Source organism: Hipposideros armiger, unplaced genomic scaffold (assembly GCF_001890085.2).
Source record: "Hipposideros armiger isolate ML-2016 unplaced genomic scaffold, ASM189008v1 scaffold_616, whole genome shotgun sequence".
In the NCBI taxonomy this organism is placed as follows: Eukaryota; Metazoa; Chordata; class Mammalia; order Chiroptera; family Hipposideridae; genus Hipposideros; species Hipposideros armiger.
In genome coordinates, this window is record NW_017731966.1 from 232,036 (window position 1) to 244,036 (window position 12,001).

The 12,001-nt window shown below is 49.1% G+C and overlaps 1 protein-coding gene across 9 annotated transcripts in view; it reads right to left on the reverse strand.

Annotated features, from left to right (window-relative positions):
* Nucleotides 1–10,288, reverse strand: part of PROM1 (prominin 1) — a 103,272-nt gene extending 92,984 nt beyond the window's left edge. For 4 of the 9 annotated variants that reach the window (XM_019625139.1, XM_019625138.1, XM_019625133.1 and 1 more), the window contains exons 1-2: nt 10,148–10,288; nt 3,318–3,736 (exon numbers count right to left, since the gene is read on the reverse strand). In XM_019625139.1, coding sequence (XP_019480684.1) covers nt 3,318–3,537 — 220 coding nt within the window. In that variant the 5' untranslated portion in view covers nt 3,538–3,736; nt 10,148–10,288. Of the gene's footprint in view, nt 1–3,317; nt 3,805–9,338; nt 9,521–9,859; nt 9,956–10,147 lie in introns of those variants that run through there. The other 5 variants (XM_019625142.1, XM_019625141.1, XM_019625134.1 and 2 more) reach the window with 4 other exon arrangements.
* Between the last annotated feature and the right edge of the window lie 1,713 nt (nt 10,289–12,001).

A 12,001-nucleotide genomic window follows, 5' to 3' on the forward strand; every position in this document is an offset into this window, starting at 1 on the left:
TGGCATATAGGAAAAACGCTAGTCTTAGAGACGGGTCTCTCAATCTGCAGCTGGCTAGTCATGCGCCTTGAACATGTAATCTTGTCCAGACTTTGTGTTCTAATCTGTAAACGGGGATATAACAAACAGAAATAAGACCACCATCATCTACCTCTCACAAGTTGCTGGGAGATTAAAATGAACGAACACTTAGCAAAGTATGCCTTACAGCAGTTACTGGGAACAGCAGGAGAAAAGAAAGGGGCAGAGAAAAGCTAGAGTTCATTAGATGTAGATATTTTTGGAGGAATAAAGACCCCTTGGTGAACCAGCATTACACCTGAACCCTGGCTTCTTGACCCAGTTCTGCTACTGTGGGTCTCACCAGCAGACACAGCCCGCTTAACATCAAAAGTAATGGAGCTGCCTCTTGTGAGGCAGCTCCACGTGGAAAGTTCCCAAGGAAGCAGCAGCAAGGACATGTTAACCATCCCTCCTAGAGACACATTCTTTCTCCCCACGTCCCCTCCTGACACCAATCTTGGCATCAAAGTTGGCCAATTCTTCCTTTCAAATAACAGTATTAATAGCAGTCACATTTATTGAGGATTCTTCTCTGTGCCTTTCGAGCATGGTTTTAAACGCCGGCTTTGCATGTATCATCTCATTTAAGCACCACCGGTAAAAGCTATAAAGTGCTATGATTGCAGTCACATTACATCTACAAGAGTAGAGACTCTGAAGATTAAACAACTTGGCCAAGATCACCCAGCAGGTGATAGGCACGAGCTAGGATTTGAACCAAGTCCTTTGGACATAAAATGAATCCTGCTGGCTATTCTAAGTTAGTTCGTTATGACCTCCCTCTGGACCACTGCAGGAGCCGCCCCCTCCCTGTGACCCATCCTACCAGCTGCCACCGGATTCTTTCCCCAAAACCTGGCTCGTAGCACCCAGCAAGACACACCACAGAAGGCAGGCGCTTTCAGTAAACGCTCGTGGAATGAATGAAACCTGAGCGACTGCTTCCTTAGCTTCCGTCCCTCCACAAAGCTCTCTGGTCTGTCGGTCAGGGTCCTTGAGTTCTGGTTCCCGGACTTTCCTTCTCCCAGGAAGTTAAGGAGGCCTTTGTCTCAAGTCCCAGCTAAACAAGACCTTTCTATCTTGTTTTCATAAGGACACAACATGCACTTCTCTTTAGAGAGTTCCAAGTGCAAAAAAAAAAAAAAAAGGTATACCATTTTAATTGAACACAGGACGTACACGTAAAAGTAGAAGACTCCCCAGGAGGACGGCATGAAAAGAGGAAGCCCAGACTCCAGGGTCCCCGCTTCCTCTTCTGCTCCTGCACTGGGACTTGACATTCAGAACACTTCTATTGCAAATCAAAGACTATACCTATGGGGTAATATCTTCTGTGAGGATGTTACCCCACAGACGACCCATCCTAAAGTTTTCTGTTTTGGTCAATGTATTAAGTCAGTTAATACATAGGTATCCATCTCTCTTGTTCTCTCTCTCTCTCTCTCTCTCTCTCTCTCTCTCTCTTTTCATCTTCAATTATGCAGACACCTACCTATGACTTGGTGCTCATGAAATGCACTGGCCCCAAATGGAAAAACCAGGCTTGTCTCCTATGTTTTCTTTATGTTGCAAAGCACCTAGTGGGTACTTTGAGACTGTTATGAGATCTAGTAACTGGGTGAAAGAATATAAATAATAAGATGGTGGAAAAAAACACCAACACTCCAAGATACCACCTGCTAAATTCAATATTATGTTCTTTAAGCAACCTAACAATTGTTTTTTAAAAGGGATAGTGGTAGTCTGCTTTGGTCTACTGCTGAAAATTTTGGGAATTTCTTTCTCTGAAGTAATAAGTATTGAATAAGGTCAAGGTACAAGCAAGGATAACTCCCTCAGATTACATTAGGATTTAAATTCTTCAGACGCCTCCTTCTAGACTAATAATGATGGTGGAGTTCAAAACCTTGGAATGCACTGGAAGTAGGATCTCTTTTAACATGATCATTTGAATGAAGACTTTTTTAAATACTACTTTCCTTTGTAAAATAAGTCTGAGGAGGCCTTCCTCTGAAATCTAGAGGAAGAGAAAACAACGCATGGAAAGAGATTACAGGATTTACTAATTACATGCTATGCCTTAGAATGACACACGGATGCTTCACAATCTTCACAACGTTGAAGACGTTGTAGTAAACAACTGAATTCTATGCCTTTTACTTAAAAGAAGCCAGTAGAAACACTGGTAGGTATTTGTTTATTCAATAATATTTACATCAATTCTGCAAATAAACATAGAGGTATCTATTGAAAATAGTGAATTTGCATTCAATGTAAATAAATAAATTCAGCTTACTTTCTACTTCTGTCTCTTAGATTTCCAAATTTAGTCTTTTAAGCAATGACATAAATGGTAAGCAGTAATCTTCAGGACTCTCTTCAATGACAAAAGGGCTCGGAGTGATTTATTTCATTAAATTGAAATTTAAACAACAAAAAATTGAGAACTACACTTCAAACTATTTCAAAGGAAAATGATAAAGATGACTACAACTTTTAAATTTTTAGTAATCATGATAGTGTTCAAATCTTTGTAGTTTAAAGAACAAGCGTAGGATAGATTTAACATTAAGCCAATACAAATTTGGACTGTCAAACCCTAGTAACAGACACGTCCCACAGGCCATTTTAATTTTCACAGTCCTGTTCCTAAAAACACATACCCCGAAGACTTCAAGTACAGAAGAGGAGAGTAAACAGTAGTCAGAAGGCCAAGTAGTCAAATGTGTAAAGAAAGATAGCACGATGCCATGAAATGACTGAGTGGCCATCCCTCCTTTCCTCTCAAACTCTTAGAAGTGAAACAGTTAGGTAAATAGGTTTGGTCAGGCCTGTCCTTGCCCTAAGCAATGTCAAAATTGCATTTTGCGGTGGGTGGAAGAGAGTTAAAATTGTAAGCCATGAGGTAATTATTAACTTCTCATTTGATGACAGAGAATTTGCATTCTTACCTTAGTTTTTACCTTTGGTATGCACTTGAGAATAATTTATTGCTCAAAAAAAAATCAACATAGCAACAGAGTTTGACTTCAATTCTTATGATCACATTTCTAACCTATTAATGTGGTACTAGTTTTCTTAACTTCTGTCTTAATACTTCCTGTTTGTGCACAGCTCAATCACTTGCAACCTCATACCTTAAAATACTGACTATCCTCTATATTCGTTGTTTCAGCATGAACAAACAATATTGCATGCGTGCATGTGAGATTGTCTGGAAAACAATTCTGTCTCTTCCCATAATCGACACTTACCTTCAGGGAAAGCATTGGGCTGCACCACATGGAGAAAGGTGTGCACAATTTGAAAGAGAACGCCAATGGATCCAGGTTTATACGAGTCTTTCGTGTCATAGTTCATTGTCGGCAGTTCAAATTCCGGAACATCAGAACCCCTTGTGGATGACGGTGGCCCCTCTGAAACGGTATTCCAACACAGCCCCAGCAGCAGCAGGAAGACGAGTGTCGGGGCCATAGTTAGCAAGGGGCCCCAAACATGAGGTAGAGCTGGGGGCCTCCCGCCTCAGCGGTTCTGGAAGCCGTGGGTAACACAGGAGCATGCGTTTCTGTGCAGAAGAGATATGAGGAGGACTGGGTCTGCAGAGTCCTCCGTTTCTGGCCAGGCTGGCATGCACGATCTCCAGGGGGGGGGTCAGTCGCTCAAGGCAGCATGCCTGGTAGGGAGAGAAGGGGCAGCAGTCACCAATACAGCAGCCTGCCTGCACCGGGAGCTGCCCCAAGGAGGCTGCACCGCTTCAGAGCCAGCCCTTCAGCCTAATCCGGATGAGGGGAGGGGGAGCAGGCAGAGGCTGCCTCAGAGCCACAGGGCCATGAAAGCGACCAGGTCCCTCCACGAAGGGTCACACTCAGAATAAAGACTCTAGGAGTTCAAGAAACACCATCTAGTGTAGAGATGGCTGTGATGCCCTAGAAACTAACATTTCTTGAGTAGTGACTATATTCCAGAGACTGTTGTGCCTGCTTTACAGGTAGGACCTTATTTTAGGCATTATCCCATTTTGCAGATGAGGGGACTCACGCAGAGGGGATTTCGGTGGCTTGCCCAAGGTCATGGCTGACTAGTGGGGAGGACAGAATTCAAACCCGGGATTTTGTCTTCAGAGCCCAAGCCCTAGACACCAAGATACTCTCCTTACAGTGCCCTTCCTCTCAGGCTCCAGGCAGAGGCACAGCGGTGCCCAGCAGTAGACTGTAGGTTTCTTTTTTTCTCCAAGTTTGTGTCTTTGTCCCTGTCTCTGGAGATCTATCTTCCTCTGCCTGTTGTTCTACTTATTGCTCATTGGCCTCATTTCAAACATCCCCCTCTTCACACGGCCTCAACCCAAGCCGGAAGAGCGTGGCCTCAAGGGCAGGGACCAAACTTGTGAAGGCCAGGCGACACTGCAACCTCTCTTTCTCACGTGCTCATCAGACAGTATGAATGGAAACCTTTGCCTCAAGTCACCACCACCTGGACAACTAGGGGTCCATATGACGAGAGGCAGGCGAAGGGGGACTTCCGCTCATCCTGGGGAGAGGGAGAAACAGGAATCCTAAAAAGAGCTACCCACCCAGTGTCTACTGAGATTGCGCAATGTGGACCCTGTTCTCCTCATTTCTGTCCCCAGAACTGAACATGGGGCAGGGCACACAGCCGGAGCTCAATAAGTGCTGCTGAATATAAGAATAAATAAGCCGAAATAGCTGACTTGCTTGTGCCGCTGCACGAGGCTAGGTCCTACCAGAGGGACTGGGATGCCCACGCATCCTCTCTGTTCCTGTGTCAGGAACACCTGGATTTTATTTTTTACTGTAGACACACACTTACTAACTTCCAAATAAGGACAATAGTGCTCCTGAAACACACACTGTGAGATGGGGAGCGGGACCATCAAGAAAGTGACAAATTGTACAAGGGGCAAGTGGACCCACTACATACATTCCACCAAGTCAAAGAAGGAGGAGGCTTTCATGAGCAATTTGAATGAAGATGTGAATTCACAGCGAATACCCTTAGATGTTGCCTCATCTTCTAAGTCCCTTCCCACTCCAATTCTGCCCAGAGCTACCAAGAGAATGACCCCAAACTCTCCCTTTTCCAAATCATGGGTCTTGTAGGCCCCCAATGGCTCCCAGTACCAAGCTCATCAACCCCAAGCTTCTGTCTCAGCTCTCTGTCTCACCCACAAATACACCATGACACCGGTCACTGTTCCCAAAAGGCAATCTCCCTGCCAGGCATGGCTGTTGCAAATAACTATCACCAAGCTATGAAGTGTTCTCGCCTTTCACTGGTTCTCATAGGAAACCAGTGCTCTGCTCAGGCTTCAAGTTGTTTCCAGGGAGAACAAGTAAGAAAACAAAACAAAGCCTGTCAGCTTTTGCAAGGCCCCTCAGTCAGGAAGTCCCCTGGGGCTACACAGGGTAGGAGGAAGGTATGAAAGGACAGGTGTGGGTGATTATTCAGGTAGGCTATGCTGCTACGCTGGGCAGGAAGGTATGCACACACACACATATCACACACAAACCACACAGGCGCACACACACTAACACACCCCACACGTAGGTATACATACCACGCACCATGTCCATATACAACATGCACACCACACACACATATACGCATGTGCACACACACACAGCGCACACATATCGCACACAATACACACACCGTACACACACTCACACCACACTCACATCTTGTCTTGTTTTCTACTGAAGGACAGGCAGGGAGCACAGCAGTTGGAAGGATTAAAGGCTCAGCTGGTAAGGCTGGCTTCGTGGTAATGCCACCAAGCCTCAGCCAGGGATGGAGAGAAACAGAGCAGGAGAGGCTCAGCAGAAGGCCCTTGGGAGCGCTATGAATAAACAGACTTTCAAACTGCCTCTGTGAAATAGCAGGCGAAGGGAAATCCCAAATGAGATGCTAGTTCTCACTAGCGAAGGTGGACGTGGCAGTTGAGCTATAAGACACCTGGAGCCCCATGTCCAGATGTCTTTACATCTTGCTCCAAAGTGCAGGTCCCTGCACAAAGTGCAGTGTAGAATGAGTTTTAAGAAAATATTAAAATCTCACTAGGTATGAAACACTAACTGCTAAAAGTTAAAAAAAAAAAAAAAGGGTGTTTCACCTGTTGTAACTGACTGCCAAAAGGGAAGCTCTGGGTGCTTGCCTGTTAAGCTACATAGGTAGCAAGAGAGACTGAGAGCAGCTCCTAGAACTGCCAGCATATAACCAAGGGAAATGCTCAGGGACCAACAGCTGCATCAGCATAAAATGAGGTATCTATTTAACATGCAGATTAACATGCAGATTATATAACTCCAGGCTTCCCAAACAGGGCTGCAGGACAACAGAAGTAAGGCATTGTACTGACCCAGGCCAGCTGCTGTGTGGGGTCCCTGACTGACTCACCTCTGTGGCCCCAGAGTCAGGCACGCAGTAGGCACTCAGTAAGGGCTGATGAAATCAAATGGTGGAGGGTTGAGGGAGGAGTGACAAAATGGTCATTTTTACCTATTTCAAAATTGTATCAAGCGTTTGTTTAGGAGCAGTCCTGTGGCCTCTGAAAGGTGGGGGAGGGGCGGGGGGGGCTGGATTGCTTGTAGCTACTTCCTCTGACACAGGCAGCAGACTGTCTCCCACTGGAGTGCCCAAGGGCAGAACAACTGGTCAACCCTTCTGGGGGGCCATACTTTCCGCTGGGACCCTCAACTTTGCAGGCTTTGGAAATTGCTCCCTCAGGGGCTATCTCCTTACACAGGCTTTAGACTAATCAATAAGGTAATGCCACCATTTTTCTGGTTTATGGGGCGTTAGCTCCCTGGTTTCTATTCTAAATGCACTGAGTTCAAACTGGAGAAGGGGTCCAAGAATGTGAATTTTAAGCAAATATATGATTCTGAGCCTGGAGTCCAGAGCTCGCCACTTCCTCAAACCCTGGTTTAAAAGCAAACATGGTGACCATCCAGCATCATTTCTTCTCTTCTTTTGATGAACTTTTTGATGGAACTTCTTTAGTTGTCTGCCGTGACCAAGTCACAGCTTGAGCTAAAGCCCACCGGGAACTTCTTTTCAAAAAATCTTTGTACTAGATGTTTGTCATCCAGGGTTTTGGTGGTGGGGCCGGGCGGGGCTATGGGAGCTGCCCAATCTCTGAGCCCACCTTTGTGAAGTCTGTGGGTTGCAGCCCTGACTCTCACTGTGAGGCCAGCTCAGGTACCCAAACTGTGCCCTGGGGGGGGGGGGGGACTCAAGCTCAGCCTATCAGATGCTTACTCCTGGGCTTGTGCACGGAGCAACACACTGAGGCAGACTGTTTCTAATTCATTCTAGAAGTGATGGCGGTAGTGCCAGGAACCACATCCAGAGTCTTCATGGTGGCAGCTGTGGCCATACCACTCAAGAGGTCCTATTGCATGTCCTGAGTCCCACTCTCCTTGACTCCTGAGCCTGGCCGGCCAGCCTTCCTGCCATTCCTCTAAGCCAGCAGTTCTCAACCTTCCTAATGCCGTGACCCCTTAATACAGTCCCTCATGTTGTGGTGACCCCCAACCATAAAATTATTTTCGTTGCTACTCTATAACTGTAATTTTGCTACTGTTATGAATCGTAATGTAAATATCTTTTTGTTTTCCGATGGTCTTAGGCGACCCCTGTGAAAGGGTCGTTCAACCCCCAAAGGGGTCGCGACCCACAGGTTGAGAACTGCTGCTCTGGGGACCCAGGACCCAGTCCTTTTTCTCCTAAAATTACCCAGAGTTGGCCTCTATCATTTGTAACCAAGCATCCTGATGTTTACCAAATCTCAGAGATAGCTCTTGACTCCCTGCAAAACCTATTTCCTTCATATTTTCAACAGTACCAACAAAACAGTATTTGGCTTAAAGTTTTATTATGTTCAAACTGTCCTCTGATGCACTTGTTTGTGTCATTGTACTAGAAGCACAGAAACAGTCCGGCACGGACTCATAAGAAAGTTCCTAAAAAATATTATGGGACACAGTAAGAGAACAAAACTAAAGGGCACTGCTGCAGAGGAAACAGGGAAGGACTCGGGTCCCACTCATTAACTCTGTACAGTGAGCAGCCATTTACCTTCTCCACGCTTTCCTTTGCTCACCTATAAAATGGGATTTCAAATAGTGTTGGAACGTTAGGGATGGACTAGGGCCAGCACCTGGCACACAGCTGGCCGTCAGTAAAAGGTCTGTACTGCTGCTCCTGAGGACGTCAGTCCTCTCGCCCTGAGCAGACAGGACTGCTCCTAGGATTTTGAAAGGAAACTCACAAGGGAGAGAGAAAAGAAAAGGAAGCAGTAATGTCACACAAGTTGAATCACATAAAGTTGCGGACATTCAAGTCTTGGGGCCGCAAAAGCGGAAATGTCACAAGGTGCAACCGAACACACAACCGCGGCTGTTGTGTCTTCAGTGGGTCTGTGTTGGGGCGCGGGGCGCGGAGGTCCGTTCAAGACCCCAGTCACACACCTCATCTTACCAAGGTCAGCGGCAGCTCACAGGCCCCCGGGAAAACCTTTCCCTAGCGGGGCAGGAGAAAGCGCCGCCGCCCCGCGGGCAGCAGGCGCAACCTGTTGCTGCAGGAAGCTTGAGGCGCCGACTTCCCCAGCCTTTCCCTCCAACGCGTCGCCAGGCCGGGGGGGGGGGGGGTGTAGGGGGGCCCCGCTCCCGCTCCCTCCGCAGCAGGAGCCTCCCCCGGGCTGCGGGACACAAAAGAATGGGCGGCAGCGGGTCCGCGGACCGAGAAGTCTAGAGGAATCCGCCGCCTCCTGGGGGAGGGGGTTGCCGGAGTAACTTGGCTGCCTCCAGCACGTCGGTGCCGGTTCCCGGCCTCCGTCCCGGTTGGCATGGACCGGGAGTTGCCAAGGAGAAGGGGGTCTGGAGCGGTGTACTGCCCCCGGGATCAGATCCCCAGCCCCGCTCGGCGCCGGCTTTGGCGAATCTGACCTCGGCCCCTTGCTCTCCTGCACCTCAAAGCCCTCCCTCTGTCCACGCTTCCCTTTGTTGTCCGGGCTGGCGCCTTACAGCCGGGGGGCGCCCGCAGCACCCATTCTCGGTCCCGCAATAGCTGAAGGCCCCGACGCTGTGCACCCAGGGCGGGTAGGGGGATGCTTCAAGTCAGGGGTGAGTGCGCTCCCCCATGGACGCGGGGAGACGCCCTCCCACTGCAGCCCCAGAGCCCCCAGAGCCTCCTGCTGTGGTCGCTTGCACCGAGCACTCCATTTGGAAACCTAGGACGGTGACCCCTTTCCATACCCACTCGGGAGGCTCAGTGCCCCGCGCCGCCGGGTGCGACCCCCGGCACTCCCTCACAGCAGAACAGTTCCCAAGACTCTGATGAGCCTCCCCTCTGTCCGTCGCCCTTCCGAGAGCGAGCTCGCGGCCTCGGGGGTCCCGGTCCTGCTCCCGCTCCCACTGCCTGTTGGCGCAGGGCGTCCGGCGAGCCACAGCCGCCAGCTCCCCTCCACTGGGTGGAAAGAAGACCCACCAGGCAGCCGGCAAAGTTTGCACGCGTCCTCGCCCTGCCCGGAACTCCCGCTGGCCGGGAGCCCGGACCAACTCGCCCGCCCTGCAGCCCCCCTGACGCTCTCCAGGCTCACATCACCTGCTGCCGTGGGGCGGGAGCAGGGGCGGCGGCGGGCTGGGAGTTAAGGGGTGCAGAATGAGCCCCTCCGTTCCCCATTCCTAACCCCCAGCTTTCTGGAAGGGAGTGCACTCAACTCCCGGCTCGGTCCACAGACGCCTCCTGGGATCGGGGTTAGGACGCGGCCACTCACCATGCGCTGGGTCCAGCTCCGGCTTCGGCCCGCACAGCCTCCGCGCCCTCCCCCAGCAGCCTAGCTCGCCCGGCCCCGGCTCATGAATGATTTATGAGCCCGCTTCGGGGACCACCAGGAAGGCTTCCGGAGAGGCTGCGGGACGCCTCCGGCTGGGAAAGGCGCTTACCCTTGAGGCGCGCGAGCGAGGCCCAGGGGCCCACAGGACCTGTTGCGGCCGCTGCTGCTCCTGACCTGGATCTGCGGATGGAGCCGCCAGGGTGGCAATGCTTCCCTAAACTTACTCACCTGCGGCGGGAAAGGTGCACGCGGCCAGGGTGCCGGGTGGGCGACCCGGCTAGGTGTTTTAAAGATAGCCAAGCCTGGAGTTCTGGACGCACTCTCACTGGACCAGCAGGGCTGTTTCGCCACAATGGCCCTGGGCACCACCAAGACTTGGACTGCATCCATTTCCTGTAGCGCTAGTCCGGCTCACCGGAGCACGCCCTTCTCACATCACCCACCCAGAGAGCCCTCTGCTTGGAACGCTGCAGCCCTTTTACAAACTCCCCCTCTCTCAGGTTCCAACTCAGACCTGCCTGAGCTGACCACCCCCCTCCACTCCAGGCCGCTTTAGACGCTGCTATTGCCAGCTCGCAACAGACTTTATAACTATTGCATTGTTTTGTACACCTGAAACTAATAACATAATAATAATAATTAATAATAATAATAATGATTTTACCCAAACAAAACAAAATCCAAGTTATTTGGTTCCTTAGTGTGTACCAATCACAATACTAGTGGCTGGAGCAATTAAAACAAAAAAACGGCATCAACAGTCATTCTCCCATCTATGCCTGCAGGCATCCGCTGAACAGGAAGCAAAGGGTGCCTTAATTAATCATTTCATATCGGTCTGATCCCTGGCGGCTGTTAGTTGCCCACCACCTCCACAGTTTCGCCCCACTCTAAACTGCCTGGTGGAAACCTGCAGAAAGTAATCACTCCTTCTTCCAAGTGCACTCAGGAGTGTGTCTCATGTCTCTCTCACCACTTCCTACCTGAGAATACTGTCTGGTAAGAGAAATAAGACATATGGAAGAAAAGCACCTTCAGGACGGTGGCTAATACACAGTCTGTGTTTAATGTTCATAAGATGGATGGATAGATGGATGGATGAGCAGACAGTTGAATAATGGGCAGGAATATTAACTCAGTGGCTCTTTCACTTACCCCAGAATCTAGCATAAAATGCTGCTGGAAAAATCATTATTTGATTTAAGTTTAAATTCATCTTGCGTGGGTGTATTTCCAGGACTACTACTGCAAGCTCAGAAACTTCTGAAAATTGCCCTACAGGCATGTCAAGAGTAGGTGGTACCCCGGGGCTTGTAATCAGGCCTGATGTTTTCCCCTATAAGGCCCCTGCTGGTCAGGGACCTCTCCTTGAACACCTGCAGAGGTCCCAGCACTGCTGCTCAGAGGCAGCCCTCTCTGGGTGGGGCTCCCAGGTGAGGTCTCCCTCCTAAGAGCAGCCAGCTCTCCACCTGCCCAAGTTTCAGTCCTGCCGTTTTTCAACTCTGTAACTTCGGCTGCTTTATCTCTCAGAGCCTCATTTTCCTTGAATGCAAAATGAAGAAAAGTATGCCTCACAGGGCTCAATTTTATTATTAATAATAATAATACCGACAACAGTAGTAGTAGTGGTGAGTGTTAAGGCTTAATGAATGAGGACTACACTAAGAGCTTGAAGCACAGCATTCTATGTAATCTTAGCAACAACAGCAGCATATTACTAACTCCATCTTAAACAGAAAGCTAACACGATTTCAGTAATTTGTCCAAGGTCACAGAACTAGTCATTGAAGCACCAACTTCGAACCCAGATCTGGCCTCCAGAGCCCATAATTGCCCTAACACACCAGTGCACTGAAGATAACAAAACCCCCACCTGGCCTGAGCAGTGCAGTGTGACACTGAAAGCTTCAACTCTTTTTATCCATTTTCATTACCCTGAACACCTATTCTGCCTAGACCATCATAGGTATTCAATCAGTGAAGGAATAAATAGTAAACATAGAACAAAACATTAAGATCTGGTCTGAGCAGCCTTAGGCAGACAGTGATAGGACCTCATGATTTGTTCTGTTCATTTTGGTT